General features: G+C 38.4%; 1 protein-coding gene across 1 annotated transcript; it reads left to right on the top strand.

Moving 5' to 3' along the window:
- Nucleotides 1–4,886: 4,886 nt before the first annotated feature.
- On the top strand, nucleotides 4,887–16,447 carry lurap1 (leucine rich adaptor protein 1). Its single transcript, XM_072389112.1, has 2 exons — nucleotides 4,887–5,549; nucleotides 15,201–16,447. The coding sequence occupies exons 1-2, from the start codon at nucleotides 5,337–5,339 to the stop codon at nucleotides 16,098–16,100; spliced, it is 1,113 nt and encodes a 370-aa protein (XP_072245213.1). The 5' UTR covers nucleotides 4,887–5,336; the 3' UTR covers nucleotides 16,101–16,447.
- The last annotated feature ends 7,668 nt before the right edge of the window (nucleotides 16,448–24,115 follow it).

Here is a 24,115-nt window from a genome sequence, read left to right as displayed (position 1 = left end):
AGAATATCGATGGTAAGCCCACATAAATGTGAAGTGAAAATGCAAACCCACAGACAAATGCCTGATCCACGTTTGAATTGTGCCTCTGAAGCACCTGGATGGATACATTTGCCATCAGAAATAGTTGCATAATGTGGATACTGTTAATGTGGCTCACCATGTGGGTGTGCAGAAAACATAACATTTTCTCCTCCAACAACCGTTGCTATGGTGGTAATCATGGTTACCAGGCTGATTGCATGGTAACATAACCATTACAGATGTGTGTTTGAGTGAGTGGGCACTTTTAAAGTCAAAGGCAGAAGTTCAACAGTTTTTGCTTTGACTTGATCCAATTTAAGAGATAAATTCTACATACTTTTTATTTTTATTTTTTACAAAGAGTAAGAAAGGGAATTCCAGCTTAAACAGTAAATGATCTTTTGAATTATTCTCCTGATAAATTATTCATCCTCATCTCCTTTTATAATGTACCTGTATCTGGGTTTTTAAGGGAAAGGTACACAATATAAAGCAGTGCAAATTTAACTTATACTTTCCCACTTTTTTAACCATCGGTTCAATTTCTTCTTGGTTGAACATATTAATGAAAGATTTTAAATTTGGTGCCTATCATTTGGATGATTTGGGTCAAAAGGGAAATATTTGAGATGACTGTGTCGAGGTTTGCTTGTTAACATTGAGAAATACTAGCGCTGTAAAATTCTGGGAATTTTAATTCAAAGGAAAAAGTAATGATTCTCATGTTCATGTTCACAAAACAAAAACCAGAAGCCATATGTCTGACACAAATCAATAGATTTAGTTTTTTGACAACTACTATGTGGCTACTGTAAAATTGCAGGTTAATTGAGCACAAACACTGTGCTGTTTCCTTTATTTTCATTTTAGCTTACAATGACAAAGCATGACAATTTCTTTGGATGCTAACCTCAAAATCAGAAAAATTTAAATACAACAAATGTGGCAAAACACAGATATGCCTGCTAAATTTCCACAGTAAGAGGTCTGTAAACTTCAGAAACATTTCCAAAGCACAGTTTTCTCTATCAAAACAAACAACTTAATAAAAGGCTTTAAACTTGGCATGTTATTGTGACCAGATTTAATCTGGTTTTTCACTGTATTTGCTGTAATTCTACAGCTTTATGGTTATTTTTGTGAAATATTGACATGTCTGATGTCAGAGTAGTATGTTCTTTAAAAAGCCTATAAATTGGCTCTAAAATAAGGTCAAATTAACAGTTTCTCAGCCTAGGATTCCACATACTATATACTATCAGGGACTATCAGCAAAAACTTGAGTCTCTTTGTGACAGTATGATAGCAATATGTAACTTACAAGATATTTTACTCACTTTAAAATAAATCTTAACTCACACAGGCCTATGACAGCAACACTCTAAACACTAAAAATACAGGTTTTGGTGGGACTAGAAATTTAATCAACTGGAGCAAGTCTACGCAAATGTAATCAACATGCAAACACACACACAAATGCCCGAGCAAAGTTTGAATAAGACTGTCCTCATTCCACACCAAAATGTCCCCATGGGTCGTTTGTTCATGTGGGCAGGAAGGATCTATGTGACCATTGTTGTTTGTAAAAATGTTGTCAATTAAAGTTGCAGTGGCATAGTAGAAAGAATGTATTTTAATCCTAACATGATGTTCTTTAAACCCAACTCAGTAGTATGGATTTATAAATCTTAGCAAGTGGTCGTATTGGCTAAATGTGACGAGGAAGTGAAAGTATTGTTGTGATACTGTATGTAGGTGTGCTTACTTGAAGGCAACCAGCAAAATGTTTACAGTGGAGGTGATGGTTGTGTTTTAAAACGCATCTACTCTAGTTTAAATAATGTTTTCTGACCCTAACCAAGTCGCTTTGATTTTTTTGTAACGTGTGGTCAATATTGATTGAGCATAACTCAGAACAAAAGCAAAAAACAGTCGTCCTATGTTAGTCTTGAACATGCCTCCCTTGGTTGAAGGTGCATGAACTTGCTGTAAGTAACTGTATCATCCGACATCACTCCTTCCTCCTTATCAGGACTTATGAGGAATCGTCAGATTCTCTCCTCCAGTATCCGTTGTCATGGCGATCATCATGGCTGTCAGACTGATTGCATGGTAACATAATCATTACAGATGCATGTGTGTGTAACTGTGTGCTGTCAAAACAAAAGACAGAATTTCAACAATTCTTGTTAATGCTAAGAGACAATTGGCAGTCAATCTGTGCTGACAAAGTCAATTTAGTGATTGTCAAACATTTTTTTGTGAATAGATTTATATCTTTTATAGTCTACTCAAGCCGATTCAATTGTTAGTTTGTGTCTAATTTGATTTACTATACCACCTTCTTTCCTAAAAAGATATGTTTCTAAAATAACTGTTTAGACCAGTCCTTTTTAGGTAATCAGTCCTGATTATCTTCCTTTAATCATTTTATTAGCAAATTTTTAACCTAGACCTTCTTTTGTAATATACTCAACACTATGGTTTTGAAGGAAAGTCATGTGATTTGAATTTGTGCTATTCTGATTTGTAGTTTCTTATTGTTTAAACCCTCTGTTCTATTTCATATTAGTTAATATTTACTTTTTTAATGGAAGGTTATGAATACAAATGGTTATAATCTCATTAAATGTGGTGAAAGCATACAATATTTCAGTCTCCAGTGTCTAAAAGCAGATATACACTTGCAAAACTAGCAAACAGATGGCAATGAAAGGTTAGCCAACTAAAAATATGGTATTTTCTTTCCTCCTTGTGTAACTCTGAAATGCGGATTGATAAGGAGAACAGTGACTATACAACTATAAAAGTTCCTTTTCATCTCTGGAGGGACAAAATGTTTCCACTGACAGGAGAGCAAGTAGAATATACGGCACCCCTGACACAAGCTGAGCTCTCCTCAACCTTTGTTACCCCCTCAGTATGCGTACATAAGACTGGTTTAAAGCATTGTTAGCATGTATCTCATGGTCTCACTCTAAAATTAAGAAGGCAAGCCTTACTGTCCATTCAGAAAGAATAAGACACATTCTGCTTTCCCTTTTAAATCCTGCTTTTCTGAGCCATTGTTATTTCATCCATCCTCTTAAACAGAGATTCCTCTGTTATCCTTTTGGTTCTCCTCACACAGACTTGTACATATAATCAGTGACTATATTTCAAATCCCTTGTCTTTTGAGAGTTTAAGTGTGCAGAGTAGAAGCATCTCTTCAGTTCCTCAGAGGCCTTTCCTGATTGCAGATTTCACCTGTCAGAGTGTCCTGTCTGTGTCACTGTGTGTGAAAGGCAATGCAATGCAGAGTAACAGTGCAGCATTTTCTGTAAGGGAGAGCTGAGCAATTTTGCCAAAAATGATGACTGCCAGAATCCTTTCTTGAAATGTATTATCTGTTTTATATCTATTTCAAATTTGTCTTTTTTTAGTCTGAACACTAATGTTAAAAATTGTCTTTCTTAGTTAGCACTTGGACCAGTAACACCCCCCAGATAAAGACTTTCTTCTTTTTCCAAGCCTCAAAGAAAATGTCAGGGGAAAATCATGCTCACCATTTACCTTTATCAATTTTTTTTACCATTTCTGACAGCACCATTTGATCTCCTTAGCTCTAAAACATTGCCAGTAAATCATTTCACCAGTCTCATAACCACATACCTTTAACCTGACATATTATATCAACCACAGTTCCACATGCAAAGATCCAGGCCTATTAAGGTAAATTCTGCCTGTACTGTCTGTGTATGCGGGAAGAAAGTTGTTAAGTAGAGATGCAGGGTGCGAGTATGAGAAATACTGTCAATAGTCTTTAGTAACACATGCATCTGCTGTACTTTATGAGAATCTTCATTCACCCCACTCTGAACAGCTTTGAATGAAATAATCATCTAAGTACTTATTGCAACTTTAATTTTAGCCTGCTTTTGCAAATCTTCACTGCAACTGAGTCAAAAGTCTCACTGTAGTGGCTGTAGATGCAGGATAGATATAACTATATTCTTGTATAAATATACCACTTAATTCTGTTAAATCAATCTTCAAATCTAGCTGGATGAATACAACAAATCTTAGTGTTCAGTCTACGTAAATACCAAAGAAAAAGGCTGTCTTTGAGATTCATGTAATATTTATTAGCATATTAACAAATCACATGGCCTTGCTTTCCATGCCAAGCTAAGACAACTTATTTTCCAGTGCAAAGCATCAAATATGCTTCTACTTTTACTAAAGGACCCCTTGGTATGAAAAAGAAAAAAAAAAACAATGTGCCTATTGAAGAGTTATGTGTTAGTTTTTATAATGACAGGTGAAGTAAGCCGAGCTCCATGTTGGTGTGGTGGTTAGCATCTTTGTCTCGCAGCAAGAGGGTTCCTGGTTCCCAGCTGTGGCCTTTCTGTGTGCAATTTCCATGTTTTCCCCATGTAGTGTGGGTTCCCTCTGGCTTCCTCCCTCCATCCAAAAAAAAGCATGTTAGGTTAATTGGTGACTTTAAGTTGTCCCTAGATGTGACTGTGAGCGTGCATGGTTGTTTATCTCTGAGTATCCCTGTGATGGACTGATGACCTGTAAGGGTGTGCCTGCCTCTTACCCAATGACAGCTGAGAGAAGCTCCACCCCACCAGTGGGCATAAAAAATAGAGGGATGGATGAATACACTGCAAACATTTTATGACATTTTTCCGAAATTCATGCCTGTTGACTCAAACTGTAGTGCGCCTGTCGTTGTTATTTTACTACGGTAGTTCATAAAATTTGAAAAGATGTGTTCCTTCACTCGGATTATATTTTGAAATTTGATCCGGAAACTAATCGCTGATATTGTGGCTGACTTGACCGTCTCTGGTCTGCTCTCCCACTCTGCGGCTGCTGCTGGTCGCTGTCATCATGCAGGTGGAATCTGCGCAAACAAACACACTAGCCTCACCGAGCTGCAGCGCTCAGACACAGGACACTGGACTCCGACAATCGAACTGCTGTTAGAGGAACCAGCTGTCAAGCTGGAAATGATGGACTAATTGAATTTTTCTCCTGCTTTTACTTGAAGATCGTCAGTTCATACACATCAGTTTCACACAGTATGATGACAAGAATGAAACAATAATCAAGGAGGTATCGATCTGTTTGGATAACCACACTATTGTGTTGTTACTGTCAAACTGTTTTTCTCCCCTGGCGCATTCTAACTCAGCAGGAGTCGCATAGGATGCCATTCAGCCCTGAAGGAAACGACCCTCGCAGCTCTACTGGCAACAATCTCAAACAGTCCAGAAGGACTTAATCGTTCTGCTGCGGATCTTTTTGGTTATTGCACACGACTGCGATGGATGAAGGCTCCGTCAGCGAGACCATCCCTGATCTGAAAGATTTAGAGGTGAAAATCGGCCGGAAGACCCCTGAGGGTTTGCTCAGGTGTATGCGGGAAGAGGCGTCCTCTCTTCGGGGAGACGCCAAAGTGACCACTCCTCACGACATCAGTGAGGAGACGGGGAGGAAGAGTTTAGATGAAAAGATTAGGAAATTGAAGATGGAGATGGTAAGAATGCACCACTGGACACATGTATGTGTGTTTTCTTGTTTTCTATTTTTGTAGTGCCCACCATTTTATTCCCACAATACCTGTTGTTGTTTTAAGGGACTTTAAAGGTCAAAACAAAACTTTCATGGTTATGATTATGATTAGGTTAAGGTTACATAATTCAGTTATGATGATAGAGTGAGGATAAGGGTCTCTACAAACATAGAAAAACAAGTGAATGTGTGTGTGTGTGCGTGCGTGTGTGTGCACACATATCCACAGACTGCTGGATGTGAATCTGACTTGTTTCTGTCACTGAAGTCAGTGTAAAGTAGAGCTGTCACAGTGATGCAGCTTAATGGAGGCTGAAAATTTGATCTAGCTCTGCTTCACTGGACAATGTTGTTGTGAATATTTAAACACCTGTCAGACTCAGCAGAGTTTATCATTGCTCAGGTATAATGGAAAACTGGGTTTTAGAAGCTACAACACACACACAAAACAGTGGAAACCATTTAGCTCAGATTTTCTGTTAGGTCACACTTAGAGTCATGAGATATTTCAAACTTTCATAAGAAGAAATGGATATGAAAATGTCAACTGTTTTTTTTTTTTTTCCTGAGCAACTTAATGCTAGCTTCAATACCTTATTAACATTTAATCTATGTGTAGAAACATGGAACGTTAAAGCTCAACCTAACATCTGCTGACAGCTGAGAATGGATGACTGCTGAATGCTCTAATCTCCAAACAAACATCTTGAAACCCTCTTAGGTCTACATGACAGTCTAACAGCTCTTAACATTAACCCTAAAAAGTTAAAACACAGAGAAAGGGGCTGACAGTGAGCTGATATGTGGAGTAATTACAACGTAATCACAAAGCAATTTCAAATAATTTATCAGCTGCTGACTGGCCATATGCTACTTCCAGTCTGCAGTGTGAATGTTATTAAAACACTTGAAGGTCCTTTGGGAGCTACTCAGTCCCCATAACTGTCAACAAGCTCTTTGAATTGTTTGGTCGGAAAGCATGGGATCTCTTTCAAACCTGCAGAATACGACTAATGCCATCATGTTTGACTCTTGAAAACCTCAGACTTTTTTGGTGTCATCTGGGAAGCAACCTTTATTTTGGGTGTAGATGGACTAGTTGGTACAAAATTAGGTGTTGGAGTCACATGAGTACAAAACAGGCAACCACATGAGGTTCCTAGTTTGCCAAAAATAGTTCCTGAGGAATGTATTCTTGTCAAATGGCCAGGGGATCTCATTGTAGAAGCAGATAGATGTAAAGATTTGAATTTTATTTAAAGTTTCTCTTTATCGCCGCATCCTGTGACTTTACCACTGATTGTTACTTTTGGACTGGTTAATTGCTTTTTGGCCTTGATACACTTCAACTTGTGATTCATTAGTGTGATGTGATGCTATTTACATTATCAAATATATCAGTTGAGTATGAATGTCTCCCGTCATATCACAATGACTTACAGTAGATGTCCATGAGACTATTCAGGCTATAGTCTGATTGCTTTAATTATTGGGTATAGTATAACAATGTTATGTCCTTGTTTAACTGTTTAACTGTAAAAAGTTACAAACTTAAAGAAGAAATAATTGCAATTTGTCACAAATTTACCAGTAAAAAACATTAGAAAATTGCTTATTAATCTAAACTGTGAACTGTAGGATAATTAGAAATATGCATTTCAGCATGATTAAAATTAGAATATCTGATTTGAAATATGTTTGTCACATCTTTAATTTGAATTGCCTTGAGTAGTGTGAAGGCTCCCCATGCTCAGTCATTTAATAATTCAAGCTGCTACTCATCTTGCTAATGGTATGCTGCTATGAGATGACCACCAAAGGCCTGTTTTCCTGGAAGAAATGCACCCTGCTTTAGTTTTTCAGATGGTTAGGACTTTACTAACGCCAATAAACCATACAGTATAAACTTATATTTTTTATGGCATCAGTTTACACTGATCAGCCATAACATTATAACCAAGTAAAGTGAGCAACACTTCTCATCTTTATCGAATGCAACTGGATAATTTGACCTGGGACTTGCATGGATTTCACTTTGACACCTATCTAAACACTTCTGCAGACCACCTTCAACTGTTCTTTGACCCGCCTTGACTGGTCAGGGCTCAATTGGCAGAATGAGGAGAGCACACTGATGGTCATAATGTTATGGCTGATTAGTGTATTTCTATAAAAGACAGTGAATGACTATCCCACTGTTGTTTTGTCTAGCAAATACTGTTCATTGTTTTGATAGGACATCATTTCCATTGAACAGCTGCTGATTAGTTCCTTAAACAAATATGTCTCTGGCATCTTGTTTATAAGGGAACTCATCTTTGTCCAAACAGCAGAGAGCTGCACCACTCAGCAGTCATTTTGTCCTCTCTATCTTCATGTATGTATAACATTCCTGTGGCAGTTGCAGGCATGCATCCAGTCTGTGGTTGTGACACAGAGCACATGCACCGCCACAACCGAACTCCCAAACAAAGCAAGCTGTTCTCTGACAAAGTTGCTCCAAAACACATCAGTTACATTCAAACATCCAAAACACATTATCAGTTTGGTCAGATGTCAGAAAAGGAAGCCTATTTAACTCCAGGACTGTAACACGAGCTCACGATGGTGGAGGGATATGAGTCTGCAGACTTCTAAGGAAGAAATACTGTAGTGCTCGTTGTTGCTGTAAATGAATATCAGCCACTGCCATTATCAGCTTTAGGAGAGTGGGCGTATAAGTTTAACAGCTTGTGCTATTTGTTTATTTAAGAGTTATACTGTAAAATTTAGTGTACTTAACATCAGCACTGTATGACGCATGATCTTCTTGTTTATCTGTTGTCATTAAAAGTTCAAGTCAGTTCTTCCAGTAAAGAAAAACGATAGATAGATAGATAGATAGATAGATAGATAGATAGATAGATATTATTTATTTTTCCCTCCATGTGACTCAAATGAATTTTTTATTGATTCTGAATTATCAGTCCCTTTTTTATGTCTCTCTTGAACATTACCTTACTGTTTACTAAATGTGTGTGTGCATCTCACAGCATAGAAAGTAAACAGAAACAAGGAGGGGGAGAATATCGTGTCACTGAAGACAAGAGAAAGTTTGACATTTGCTGAGCACAAATGATGAAATTAGGCAGATGCCATCATTGTTGCCCCTTAAAAAGAAAAGCAACCATTGTCATTTTTCTAACCGTTGGGACGTAGCATCGAAATGCATCAGGGATCATAAGTAAGTATTTCATGTGTCCCTTATAGGCATGTTAACATGTATTGTTAAGATAGATAGATAGTGACCAGACTTATTTGTCAACAGTGCTAGTGATCAATTGGCGCTGCTGGGAAGGAAGGATGACAGAGAGGGAAGAAGAGAAATGATGAGATGCTTCTTGTGCAGCACAGATCCAGGCTTTGCTCTGCGTGTGTGTGTATGTGTGTGTGTGTGTGTGTGGTTCTTTCATTCATTGGGAGAGTGGTGTAGTGTAATGAGAGTGCAGAAGAAGATATGTGAGCATTGCACTTTCATCACAGATCTGCTTAGTAAGATGTACAGTAATGCATGTGCAGAGTGCCTGCAGAGTGATGCCAAAGGAAAAAGCTCACATGTACACACAGTTGTGCACACAGTCTAGCAAAGTCACCGTGTGTGTGTTTAACACTTTCCACAATGCTGATAAGCTCATTAGACCCTCATAAACAGGCAGAGTGTTAAAGAGGAAGCTAATATCAGCCTATTTTCTCAATTTTTGCTTTGTGTTTTGTTTTGTTAGACCCTTCTGTTTCTTATTTATATGTTACCGAAGCATCTGTCTACTGTAAGATCTAGGGTGTCTTTGTGTGTGGGCTTTGTTGCCAGGGTTTCACCACCAATAATGAAACTTTTCTTTGCTTCTCGTTAAGTGTCCTATATGTGTTTGACTGGAGCAGATGTGCTTCCCAAATGAAACATCTTAGAACATCTAAACATACTGATGTAATTATCTTACTAAGTGGGATTCTTAACATAGATGATAAAGGACACATTTTGATTCAATATAATGGAGCTGAATAACACTTTATGCAACCATGAATTCAAAAAAGTCTCCACGGCTTATCAGAAAATTTTGAATCCCACTGAGTTAAAAGTAGCTACATTTTAGAGCTTTTAGTCTCCAGCTGTATAATTGACGCTCGACACTGATCTGAACAGAGTTACCTGATTGAGACACTCTTTTACGACAGAAGACTGACAGTAAGCCGAATACTCCCAGACACAAATACGCACACTCCTTTTTATATAAGCTGCTTTGTATAGTTTATTGATGATCAACTCCTGTCTTTTAAGCTAACAGAGGACAAATGCTGTTACTGCTCAAGGTGTGTCATTCCCCCTTTTTGTCTACACCTACTTTTCATTGTCGATAGCTTTTTCCTGTTATGCTCTGTCCTTGTCAAGGCAGATGAATGTCAATGCAAAGTCAGCTTGAACTATGGAGCTGAGCTTTAGGGAAACAAAATCAAGTTAATTTGATCTCAGGCATTTTACTCTGTCTGGTTATTGGCTCGCAGATGTTGCTGTCAATGAACAGTTCTGTCATTTTAAAGGGGAACTCCGGTATTTTTAAACCTAGACCTTATTTCTGGCATGAAATACGTTTACCTACTCACCGAGAACAGTTTGGCGAAAGTCGGCGTCCTTTGGAAGCTATTTAGATAATTTGCAATTTATATAACGGAGTCAACGGGGCAAAAATGATGCAGCCTCTAAATAAGGCATTATCTGTCTGTATTTCACTAATACTTTAATACAAATGAATGAACAAACGTGTACTACTGCTCTGTTAGCTCATAGATGCTGTTATGTGGCTACTTGCAGCTATAGGAGAGCTAATGAAGGGATTTCTACACAGGCACTCTACTGGGACCACTTCATCCACACGCCCCCCTGGAGCACAGTTTATTTACTCCTTTCTCTGTGACAGTTGGCTAACTTCACACGGAGTTTGCTACTGCTAGTTTTGTGCAACATGGCAGGATATTTATCAAATTTTGACAATGTGAACGACGACTTTGAGTAAGATGGACGTTCTTACTGGAGGGAATGAGGTGTGCTGCAGCTATGCTTGTCATTGAAGTGGTCCCAGTAGAGGTGTGTGTAGAATTCCCTCCGTTAGCTCTCCTATTGCTGCAAGTAGCCACATAACAGTAGCTATGTGCTAACAGAGCAATAGTACGCGTTCGTTCATTAATTCGACTTGGAATGAAATACACTACTGATCTGATCAGATAAAAATGGCTCTTACCAGGTGATTGGATGAAGTATCTGCCAAGTATTTTTTTTAACTGCCTCCCCTTTTACAAATGGTTTCCATGGTGAACTTCTCAGATAGTAATATGTAACACACCATCCGGCACATAATTTCAGAATTGAAACAAAACAGTGGCAAATTTAAAGCTGTTGCTATTTTTGGTCAAATCAGAACCAATTTTTTTTTCTCTGTTTGTCTTAGAAATATTTATTATTTGAATAAAATGTTCCATGAAACCACTTGATGTCTTGTAGTAAAAACCATGATATTCAGCCATTGTAGAGTTGAATGCAGACAGATGGTCTGCTGAAGGTCAAATTGAGACGGGAGTAACTACAAGGATGCCTTATGTCTGCAGACAGCCTGACTTAGATTGGAAAGATGAAACAACAGACAGAGACTTCAGGGTATATAAGAGACAGAATGACTTCCTTTTTTTTGCTGGTGTTTAAGATAACTAGTGCCCCAGCTGGCAGTGATTCAGCAGTCTGTCCAGTAGCTATGTGACATTGGGAAGATGCTTTTTCCATATGGGGTCTGCGTCACAGATCATGCTTCAGCTGTCTGTGTTATCAACTCTACTTTGCATCTCTCTGTATCTCCACTAGCATTGCAATAGCAGTGCAAGAGTCTTTGTGTGATGTGTTGGCTTAATTGTCTTAATTGTCTTGATTAGCTGCACTTGTGAAGGTGTGGATAAAATGCCTGGTGAGGCTTGCAGTTCACCATTTGCCACTCAGTTTTCTTCTCTTAGACATGAATTTTGGCACATTTCTTTCCTAAAATTTTTGCACATTTCTGCTGGTCCTCACTATATGTTGCAGCTCACTAGCAGGGTTGAAACAAAAAAATATATACACAGCAGAAAGAAATACATTTAGACATGATGTATTGAAAACAAAGAGAGAAGCGTGGCATAAGTTGTGATTAGTGTGTTCTAACCAGTGATCTTCAACTTGTTGCAAGCATGTTGCTGCTCAATACTTAAAACAAATTTGACAAACTAAAAAAAAAAATTGATTAAAGATGTATTAAATATAATACTTAAAATAGATCGATCAATCCCAAGAAAATGCTCAAATACTTCAACAATGTGCTAGAAAACCAAAATCCAACCCATAACCATAAGCATTCCACCAATTAGATCATGTTCTCACGGTCATGTTGTCAGATTGTTCCCTCTACTTTAAAAGATATATGAAACTTCTTCTTGTACTTGGTTTATTGCAGATCCCTGAGTAATTCCCTAAGTGATTTATAAGTGAGATAAGTAAATAAATCCTAATTTTAGATTATAATTCATCCAGAAACAGACTTCTCTGAATTTGTACAACAGGGCCTTTTACTAATTTTTTCCTCCTAGAATCAGTTCATGTGGCTGATGATGAGAGGAATCTATCTTTATCAGTAGGATCATTTAAGGATTATAAACTCACATACTGTTTGCCACAGTGCACAGGATACAAAATGCAAGGAAATGATCTGAGATAAGAAACTAGAATTTGTTTGGTTTTGTATGGACTTCTTAATAAATAAGAAAGATTATTAATCATAGGGACCTTTGTTCCTGTACCCTATGTCTCACCACCATCCAATCTGGTGTCACATGGAAACCTCGTAGGCCCCAGTTTGATGTCTCTTTTAACAGAGGCAATTCTTAAAAGAGTAATTAAGTAATGTAGATGTAAGGGAAGCCTTCAAGAAGAGCAATGTTATACACAATACAAGACAAAGTTAGCATAAATGGAACTGAATGGATTCCATTGTCAGCACAAAGAGACATACAGAAGGCATTTTGCATGTTTTCACAAATGATTTATAGGTCGACAACCTATTTTACAAGACCACTTGAAAGTAGCCATGTAAATGTCAGGTGACAATAGGATCCAACAATAGGATCAGTGACTACATTTGTATTTAAATTGGTCACTAACACATTCTTGGAAACTTTAATTTGAGTATGTACATCTGCATATGTTTTAAACAAGAACAAACCAAACTGCATCTTTTCCCTGGTGTTACGTCAGTTAAATACTGCAGCACAAATCTAGTCAGTCTACTCTTGGGTAGACTCCATTTAGCTGCAGAGTTTTCACACACTGGTGGAGCAGAGCGCTTCGTTAGCATTGTGCCACCTCAGCGCTGACAGGCATGGAGCTACTTTTATAGTCAACCTCATTACACACTCAGTCGCTGCCAGCCAAAAACCTCAAACTTGAACCCCACCCCAAATGTCTGTGAGCCAGAATGCCAGCAGGTTTAGAGCCACGCATGCAGTACTCTGGCAGAAAGCCGTGGTTGCTCATTTTCTCTGCTTATTCATGTGGCAATCCTCCATGTGATCATAGTATGTGTGTTTCATGTGCAGTAGAGATGAATGGACAGGCAGATTTAGAAATAGACTTCTTCCCTAAAAATAGCAGGTAATTTTGATGCTCAATGACATGTTTACCTGATCTATTTGCCCCTCTCTTTATGTTGTTAGAGCTGCATCTGAAAGTGCAGTTTAGTGCAACTTTATCATCATCACATTCCCACCATACTGACCACACATCTCATTTCTCATACAGTAAAAAAACTTGACTGTAAAAGCTTTGTTCGCTCCTTTTTAGTTGATTGTCACAAGCAGTTTTGGGTAGTTGTGGTGAGGACCTAAAAGCATACTGCACTCCGAAGGCACATAGAAGGAATAATGAACTTTTTAAAAAACTAACTTAAAGTAGGACTGAGGCAAAGTATCCAAGTAAAGAGAAAATCTAATAATAATGAGAGAACTACCTGACAGGAACAAAACTAGACTTGGAACCAGGCGTGACTCAACAAAAATAACAACATGGATCAGGCACTGTAAAATGAAAACCAGGGAGTGTTTTAGGTACACAGAGAGAACCAATGACACGTAGCAGGTGTGTTAAGTGGCTAACTGAATCCCTGTCTATAGGGAGAGCAGAAAGCAAGACTAATTGAGCCAACCGAAAGAACAGTGACAATTATCTCAGCCACATCTGAGATATCGCCTGTCTAAGGGGCAAATAGGTAGTGGATGCATGTTATATCATTTACATATCTTTGGATCAAGACTTGTCTTTGGGAGGAGAAATTAGAATCAGGTTTGGGTATGGTTGTGCATGTTGTATTCAAGTAGTGGGATTTGTTGGACTATAAAAAATAAATAAAAAACAAAGTTCTACACACAACATAAAAACCCAATTTCCCAGTTTCAGGCAACTCAAACTGGCAATTGATCTTGTGGTGGAGCCGACATTGCTATTAGCTGCTATGATATGTGAAGTAATTTGTCATGGATGAGATAAATCTGTTGTATTAAATATGAAGGTGCTTTATCAAAGGGCATTGCATAATTGTAGTGACAAATTTACACAAAACAATTCACAATTTTCAAGTGTAGAATGTTAAACCATTATATACACACACACTATATATACATGTATTTATAAATTAATAGTATACATACATTATTTGATTTATAAAACCAAGTTACACTAGTCTAAACAAAGAGTTGACACTGGGAACTACACAATAAGAGAAAGTAATAAAGGGAAAATTAATATGGGGAGGAAACAGGAATACTGACAAATGAGGGGCTTAGTGCTGAGAGAGAGCAGTTATCTTCAGTAGTGAGTTTATATCATCTGGCTGAGCTTTGGATGTTGGTGCCATATATCACCTCTTGGTCAGCACTTCACTGCAGACCTCTGCAAATGTATTCAGGAGAGGAATTTTCCATGACCACAGAAGTCTTTTCCCTCTTCTTTATTCACCATTAAGCTTTTTTCAACTTCCCTCCCACACTTATCACATTAGAACATTTCAGTAACTGTTATTTCTGTTGTGATTATTACTTGTTTTTTTCTCAAACAGATCTCCTCATTACTAAATAAAATTGGAGGCAGTTTTTACCATTTTCAGTGCATTTAAAAGTCAGTTTAAAGCCACTAATGTGTCATACTTTCCACTGTTTAAAACGTTCTTCTCTCAGTTTCTCCTACAGAGCCAATTTTGGACATATATGCTCGTTATTTCCATCTGTAAGCCTGTTTCTTCTCCACCTTTACTTTGTTTTCCATTTTTAGTGTTGTAGATTCCAACTGCCATTGTCTGTTGCATGTTTCATCCAGTTATGGTCATCTGCAAAAGTTCAATGAGGTTTGAACACAACGCCCGAGCCAATGATGACTACTTTAGATAAATATTTGTAGTGTTATGGTGGTTCCCTCGGTACAATGTCTGTTTTGTTCTTGTACATTAAACATTATCAAAATATAATTACTGTGAAACTAGCTTTCCATCTTTATGCGTCTTTTTCGTGTCCACAGGCTCACTTGCGCTCAGTGGATGTAAAGATTCTGCAACAGTTACTGGCGGTCCATGAGGGCATTGAGGCAGTGAAGTGGCTCATGGAGGAGCGCAGCACACTAACTAGCCGCTGCAGCAGCCTGACCAGCAGCCAGTACAGCCTGGGCGAGGGCCCTGACACCTCTTGGAGAGGATCTTGGAGCAGCCTGCAGGACCCCACCAATGACAAGTTAGATAACATCTCCATTGGCAGCTACCTGGACACCCTGGCAGACGACATGGATGAGTACTGCCCCTCCAGCTCAGAGTCCGTCATCTGCTCCACCACACCACTGATCTCAGAAGCTACTGCTGGGGGTCGCATAACAGCAGGGCCAGGGGCCACAGTGACAGTGGCTGGAAAAGCACATGGAGTGGGGGTTCAGTCAGGTAGTGGGGCTGGGAGTGGCACTGTGTCAGGGACAAATGACAATGGAACTGGGGATAGAAATGGCAACGAGGTGAGAGGATCTGGTAATGCAGTTTGTGGAGCTGTTGTTGGGAGTGGGATGAGGGGAACTGGAACTGCAAAAATAGTTTCTGTCAGCTCTTCCCAATCCAAATCAGAGGGTCCCAAACAAGACACTCTGGTCAGGAGCAAGCCTGCAGAGACGGATAGGGGAAGCCCTGTTTTCAAGAACAATACTCAGACTCAAGCCATTAAGGCCAATGGGGTCCTGCAGAAACCATCAGCACAAACATGCAGCCCAACTCGTGCAGGCCTCAATGAAAAACTGGGAACCAGCCAGAGCCCCAAACTCAAACCTTACAAAAATGGAAAGATAGACTTGGATACATGCAAAATGAATGGAAAAATGCACCTGGAATATGATACTCACTGGCGATGGGTGCAGTCACAAGAAGATGTGACATTTTTGTAAGTAGGATAATCACAGAAGGGACTATAGGCACTATTGAACACTCCTGCAATCTCAAAGATCACATCACTGAAGGTTACTTTCAAAGAAGAGTGAACTGCTGTGTGAAAGGCACATAGTTAGACTTTCCTCAGTGAAAGGCACTGGGTTGGATACCCAATAACATGTTTATCTTCTTTCCCTCCTGGGACTGCACTAACTTTCTAAAAAAATATTGATGTCAGTATTATGGTGGATGCACACGACAACAAGATTTTGTCCATGTTCAGTCAAACAGGGCTGCTGCACACAAATGAAAGAAAACCTCTTAAAATCCTTTTTAAAAAAAAAAGGTTTTCTCAGGGTCTTTTGGCCTTTTGGACTTTAGAAATAAAGTAACATAATCTGCCATAGCTGAAACATGATTGCAGATTGAATTCACGAGCCATCCAGGAAAATATTATACTTTCTCTGCTCTGGGACCCAGTTACTATCAGTTACTGTTAGCATGCGATTTTGCTGGGGTTTTTTTTCATTTGTTTCCTCTTTGAAAGACATTCCCAGCCTTTATTCTTATTTTTTAAAACATTTTTTCCCTTCAAATCAATCAACTGCACCTGAAGCTTAATGTATAGTCTTCCGGAACATCGACGTGACGTCGTCATTGAGCATTCAAAGTTCTGCGTCGAGGGAACACGTAGCTCTGCAATTCACCATGCCGGTAGGGAGGTGTGGCTGTGTGTTTGTGTGGTTTCAGGGGTTATAGCCGAATCCTTGCTTTTTCTTCTGGTCACAGTTAACAACAGTAAACAATGGTAACCAAGGTGGAGCAGCTGTATTTACAGTTGGAGCTCATCAATATTGAGCGCAAGCGACTGAGAAGACATTTGCGGGGGTGGTCTGTACGACCGGCCGAGGCTGGGAACAGGTGAATTTACAACACAGGTTGTGAATTCACTGGTGTGAATTTACAACCTGGATGAACAAATGCACTTTCGATAATTTCGATTGGCAACAAGCTTCTTCACCGTATACGGCCATTAAGACCGGAAAAGGCAACTGCCGGAAATTACCTTCTGAGCAGACCAATCACAGCCCTTACGGCCCGCGTCTACGCGACGTGTAGTTAGAATTTTTTGGAGGTGCGCGTCAGGCTACGGCCGAGGGGTCCACCTCGACATCGTAGCTATGTCGTCGAAATGACGGAGAAGCATAAACTACGACTTATGATGAACTCTTTAAGGTGATGAGCTATATGCAGTTTAATCATTTGATATTTGTTGGGACAGTTTGGAGGGGTCCAGACCCCTTAAGTTAGGAATGATTGCAACATTCTACAAAAAGCACTGATAAAGCCAAATGTACTGCATCTAGCATAGTAAAAATAGCATACAGCCAAATCCCCTTTCTTACATTTAAGTCCCAAATAAAATGTATTGTCTAGACTTATTTATGGAACGTATAACTAAGCTATCGTGGTTAGACAGAATTACTTAATGAAATATTAACAAAAAAAGTGGAATACAACTATTGAATAGTAAAATTTGTAAGTGTACTTCTATCCCAATCAATGGTAGATAATTTTAATGACACAAAGGACAAAGCACTGAGGGCATTAAAAGTTCAACACAAAAACAATGTACCACTGTTAGCATTTGTGTCTTTGTTGGGGTATTTTTCAGTGCAATCATCTGCAATATTGTACTGTATATTCACTGAAACAATTTACAGCTACCCTGTGCATCTGGTAATAGTCGTGACTTTGTGAAAATTCTAATTATGGCTGTATATTTTTCTCAAGTTTTGACAATTATGGTAACCCTATTTTAGTTTTATTTGATGCAGATGTTGTGCCTGTAAACCTTAACAACCCAAGCCTTGATATGATAATATGAATGTTTTGACTGACTTTATCTTTTTTGTTCCATGGCCTCTGCTTGTATGTATAAATGGCTTAAATCAACAGTCTATGTGCTCCTGAGTGTCAACTGGTAAATGTGTTATGTTGGCTGAGTGGGTAATGCATGTCCAGTGCTGAAATCTTAAGAGGTTGATTTGTATTAACTATGTGGAAGACTGAACACGATCTGACAAGAAAAGCAATATTTTTAAAAGTCTGGGAACTGAGTTACATAGCAAATAAAATCTAATATTAATGTCTGTTCTTCAATAGATGGCAACACTTTAGATAAGGAAATTCTGCATGTTTATATGTGTGAGACAGAGAGACAGATTAATGTGTACTGCCCTCCTGATGATCACAGCTGGCCCGTCAGTATCAGATAAGACTAGGCAAGTCCCAGAGGTTTTCAAATTATTTTTGGCTCGTTCATTACAATGTAACTACTCCTCCTGCCAGTCTGCAGAGAGTCACACTAATGTTGAATTGGTAGTGTACCACATCTGTTAAATCTGTGCATACTGGTTAGGCTACAATTAAGCCTTTCATAAAAGGTTCATATGATTTTACATTGAGCCAAGCTTCTTTCTTATAAGTTTTGGTATTGCTACCAAAAAGATGTTTTTGATAGCCTATATATTGGTCAGTTAGAGTCAGTCCTGGCCCAATAACATCCTAAAGGGTTACTACTGGGCCAGGTAGTTCTCAGTTACTGGTTCAAGAAGTGAATTAAAGAGTCTTAGATAGGTTGTTCATGGCTAACAGGTACCATAACATGGTTAAAGCTAGGGTACCCCAACAAAATTGCATTTCATCAGTTAATGTTTAGCCATGTAAAATACATAGCACAAAGCATGAGCATGAGGCCCACAAAAGCAAAAAGCTGATAAAATGTCTGAAACTTGGATCAATAAGGTGACATTTTAATCCTCAGATACTTCCTAGTAATTTCCACGCTGCTGCTGTGCACTGCCCAAATCCAACCACAACATTTTCTGACAAAATCACCGCACACAACTTAGAACAATGGCAGTTTTTTCAGCTACCATTATTGTAAAATGGTTGCTGGGAGAGGATGTTTGATGTGACACAGCACAGCCTCCATCTGGATGAAAATAAACCACAAGATGTTTGCATATGTGCAACTCATTCACATCTCTGTCAGTTCCTGTGAGAGCAACAGCACTTAAATGTGCTGTTGCTCTCTGTTGCTTACTTAGTAAAGAAGAGAGAGGTGTGCCTGCTGCAAGAGTTCAAGACCGCATGGGAATTGACTACCAAACCTTTTCTGCAAGTCCCTTAATGTCAGCAAAAAGGTCTAAGAAGTAACTAAATCTAGCAATGAAGTTCATTAAGCCTACAACAACAGGGCAAACCACTGCTTTGCTTACACATGCATTTATTTTCCCAAACAATATGTTTTTCTTTTAAAACAAAAAGCTTTGACGATTCTATGCCCTAGGTTGGATAAAGTTGACTGGAGATGGTGAAGGTAAAAACTCTGTCAAAGCTCAACATTATCCTTACTCTTGATAACATTTTGTTCTCACAGTTGCACAGCAGAAAAATTAAATAAAAGAACAGCACTGTGTATTTATTAGCTCTGAAAAAGGCTTTTGATCTAACCTGGAGCTATTGGCATCTAATGTAATACAAGGTTAGCACTGCTCTCTAAGTAAAAAGCTACTGTGCTTACTTGCTAATGCTTGGATTTTGAACAGTCCTTTGCAGGAAGTATTTAGCTAATGCTTAACAGTTTTCGGAGACACTTGCATCAATGTAAAACAACTACAAGTTGTCAGTGCATGTTATGTTGGTGTCACCTACTGTCAGTCCCTTTTTATGTGTGTTCTGCCTGGTTTTGTTAAGATTTTTTCGCTCTCTCTGTGGCAACAGTTAGATGTTAAACTCAACGTCTATTCACTTGAGCCACTGAAGTGTTTCCCCTCTCCTTTTCTGCCTTTCTTTTCATCCTACTTTCCACCACCACAGTGGTTTGATGGAAATATTCAGTCTGTGCCAACAAACACATCATGTGTGCACAATGCCCTCTCACTGGAGACAGCACCATAAAGCTGGAACCACAAACACAGTGGCTGGAGACAAGCAAGGAAAAGTGGGCTAAAAGTTGACCCTGAACTCTTGGAAGGATATCATAGAAACATTGAATATAAGAAAAGTAACTGTCCTTCCATATCTGAATACTTACTACAGCCATGGTATGGCTTTTAACCACCATACAGGCATGAACTCATATGAAATCGCTTTTCCTTCAAACATATGTGTTGTAAAGTAATATAACACACAAGAAAACATTGTCTGCTCTGCTAGTTTGTGGCTTTCTCTCCAAATGAGCTGAGGCATATGGAAAAATAGTAGTGCAGTGAACGGCCCTGTAAAAGTCATTACATCAGCCTATAGTTTGTCTTACTGCAGCCCATGATGGTTTAATATGTTTTCACTTGGAATGTCCAGTTTAAAATTAGAGCATGAACATTGTTTTAACCTATTCCATGGCAGAGATTTAATGAGTGCAGACAGTCTAAGTGCCAGGAGGAGCTCTTTGTGGTCTGATTGGATGACCATGGATAACATAATACTTAACATTAATATGAAAAATACTTTTTAAGCCAAGCTGATACAAATGGCTCCTCATTTTCATTCATTTTAGTATGGTATGAAGGTAAATACAACTGGACGTGTCAATTCCTTTAGTTCTGATGATGTCCAGGATTTATGAGATGGCCAGTACGTGATGTGTTTTCCTTTGCTTCAGGTGCCTGCACCCTCAGGCTATTCTGGGCACATTATAAACAGTGTGATTACATAGACAAGTGGATATCCACATGAACGCGGTTGCCATGACAATAAGGATGAGCAGGCGTCAGCTAAAGAGACTACATAAAACAATGTTTACAGCAGTGCCAGAAGCAGCAAAGCAGTGCATGTTGGATGAAGGTGGGCGGGATGAAAGGAGACAGATGGTGACTTTAAAAAAAAAGTGAAATTAGAATAACTCATTTGTGGGTAAGTTGTTATTATTAATGTTAAGTGCTACAAGGTAATACTTAGTGATTAATAATGTGCCACATTGTATAAGCTTGTTGTAAGTGATGATTTAATTAATGACCTATAAGTTACTAATGCTTGACATAAAGTTAAAAACCCACCTGATTAATGGATAACCAGCTACAATGTTGCCAACAGAATGAAAGTCTAACATCTGATTTGTAAAGCATTAGTTACTGGTTATTAACCAATGTCAAAGTCACTTAAAACACATCATAAAAAGTGCCTTATTTATACTCAGTTTCAAAATTATCTGTCGTGCAACAACAAAGCATTCCGACTTTGTCCTAATCTAAAAGAGATTAGAGCTTAGAGGTCAAGTGTGTAGGACCCCCAAAGGCATACATTACGTATTGCAATCAACCTAACAAATCCCCCCTCCCTTCAGAGAGTAAAAAAAACAGAGTGAGCAGAAAGAAAATGTGAAGGTCCTCTCTAGATCCTGGTTTGTCTTCTATGGGCTATTGCATTAGCATTGTGGTGCAACTTGAAGAGGAGGGAGACTTATGCAACCGCTGGACACAGATTGCTAATTCTAATGTCAATAAAACACTACATTCCCCTCAATGGTGCATTTATGTACCATGAACAGTATTTCAAATAGAACATAATAGTGAGAATAAGGTGTACACAATTCTAATGCACCGGAGATCGATACAGTCCATATAGTTTAATTTTATTTTGCTTACTCCAAAAATATATACTTATTCAGGTTAAAGTGATCAGAAATTTTTTTCATGGCAGTGTCTTACTTAGAGTAAGGATTGAGTTAATAGCAGAATATTGCTGCCATGTCTTGAAGCACTTCATTGTTCTTTCTGTGACGCAATAATATATCAGCTTTAAAGGCAGTGAGTGACGGAAATAGAAAAGTCAAAGCCACTGTCCAAAGTCGGTTGTACTTTATTACACAGATTTTAACTACAACTCTCAAGATGCTAGGAATTCAGGATTTCATATTCACCACAGCAAAGTTCCTTCTGCTACTGATGCGACAGGACTGGATTTTTACCTTTGAATATCTTACTTTCCCTTCTTCTCAGTTCAACATTACAGCTCAGCCAACCTCTTGATTAGTCACGATATATGTTGTTAAAAGCTTTATGATGATAAGAGCTGGACATTTATTAAAAGCTACAGTACAGGCTAGCTTTGTCTCCTTGGAGACCGACGAGGGGAACAAACAATGAGTTGAGTGCAGCTAAAAGAAAGCTTCCACTCCCTGTTGTGCTGCTGTTAGTTCCTTCCTCTCAGACACACACGCGCACACACATGCACAACTTGTCTTGGCAATGAATTGGGTGACAGCATTTCTTTTTCTTAAACCTTATTTATATTTGATTGTCTTGGTTGTCTGTGTTTTGCTCACTTCTCAAACTGAAAAAAGAAAGGGAAGTGAACTGAAACAAACCCCTCTGAGTTCACGCTGGGCTCTGAACCGGGTCCAAAACTTAACTTTGGCTAAACAAAGCAAGGATTTGAAGATAAAAGCCACACGGACCAACTACAGTTCACAGGACCAGCTGAATCAAGTAGTTTGATTGATTGAAATGTTTTTCAATGTTATTATTTTTCCCTATTTTCATGTTCCAGAGCATTTATTATTATTTTGTTATGCAATGTCTCCAGAGGATAATTTTTTTTTTGTCTATTTGTAAAGTGAAAATGTTCAGTGAGTAACTGACAGTGTTTGTTGATGTGGAGAATTATATTATGCAGTAAATTATATTAACCTGTCCTATGATTAAAGATAATTTGAATGTTTCACTTGCATTTTCGAGTGAATATCTCATACTACTTGACTTCCTGATGAATGGACATCACTTTTCCCATGTGGGAAGAAAATATGCTCACAAGCTTTTCCAAACCGGAACCTTCCTGATCAGCAGTTGTTTTTCTCTGCTGACCTCTTAATGTAAACTAGTGAGTGCTCTCATATGGATTTCTGATCAATATTTGGCCCTCCAACAAGAGTTTATCAGTGAAAGTCCATTAGCACTCAGAGACCTCAATGGCTATTTCCTAAAGCAACTTCAAAGACAGTATAGTGTGCTTTGAAATTAAATTAGAAAAAGGGGTCACTCTATTTGTTTGTGCGTAGCAGGGGTGAGGGGTATTAATAGTAGCCTGCTTTAATACGTTCACAAATACACTATGAGTGTATATCTTTAGCCACAGGAGAAAAACCCATCAGAATGGTTGGGCTATTCCAAAAACAGTGAAAGTTTCAAGCTATCATTTAAAACCCACCAGAGGAAAGAGTTGTAACATCAGGTTTGGTCAGCTGATTCAATTAATCAAATCATAGGTCTTTAGATGTTTGTTGCTGTACTTAATAGATGTGCTGAGGTGTCTCATATAAGTTAGCTTTTTAGATTTCACTATGTGCTGATGTCACTAAATGTTCAATCATATCACAGTATGGCCCTCACAGATGTTCATTCAGTCTGGATTTATGACTGTGTTTTTGCAATACCTGGTTTCATTTAATTTAATTTAATTTCAACAAAAAAGACTGGAAGCTGTTAAGTAGGTGTATGTTGGAGGAGAGAGGGAAATAAGAAGGAAATGGTGGTCAATCATGGGCATGCCAGTAGCACTATGATGCAGTGCATAGACACAATACTATGATTAAAACAAAGGTGTTGCATCATCATGCTAACTTGCTCAGAATTCAAAAGTAAAATCCAGTTCTATCACATTGATTTGGGGTCAATCCTAAAATGCCTCCTACTTTTGTTAATCTCTCTCCCCACAAATCTAATTGATATTTACTGATGAATGAAATATGATAGGATGGAATATAATAATCCTCGGGTGAAATTCTCAGGCTGCTGTCATTGCAGAGGTTGTCATTCTTGAGCTCTTTTCCAGGAGTCATGAATGCCTCAGTTATATAGAGTATATAATAATTTCTTTAATGTCTGCAGTTATAGTTCATATTATTTGGGAAACTTGAAACATGAGCTACACATGTTTGAATGTTGCCATTGTTGGTTCTTGGCTGAAAACGAATGAGAGATTGTTTTTCAAAGAACCAGTCTGAGGTTTTTAAAAGTATGAACTGCAA

Source organism: Leuresthes tenuis, unplaced genomic scaffold (genome assembly GCF_036924035.1).
Source record: "Leuresthes tenuis unplaced genomic scaffold, fLeuTen1.0.hap1 SCAF_7, whole genome shotgun sequence".
Taxonomy (NCBI): domain Eukaryota; kingdom Metazoa; phylum Chordata; class Actinopteri; order Atheriniformes; family Atherinopsidae; genus Leuresthes; species Leuresthes tenuis.
This window is presented reverse-complemented; position numbering and strand designations above follow the sequence as displayed.

Bases quoted from the DNA above. Each gene is read 5' to 3' on its own strand.
- lurap1 (XM_072389112.1), top strand. From the start codon at position 5,337: ATGGATGAAGGCTCCGTCAGCGAGACCATCCCTGATCTGAAAGATTTA. The intron at 5,550-15,200 runs GTAAGAATGCAC...TCGTGTCCACAG, and splicing joins GGAAATTGAAGATGGAGATG to GCTCACTTGCGCTCAGTGGA.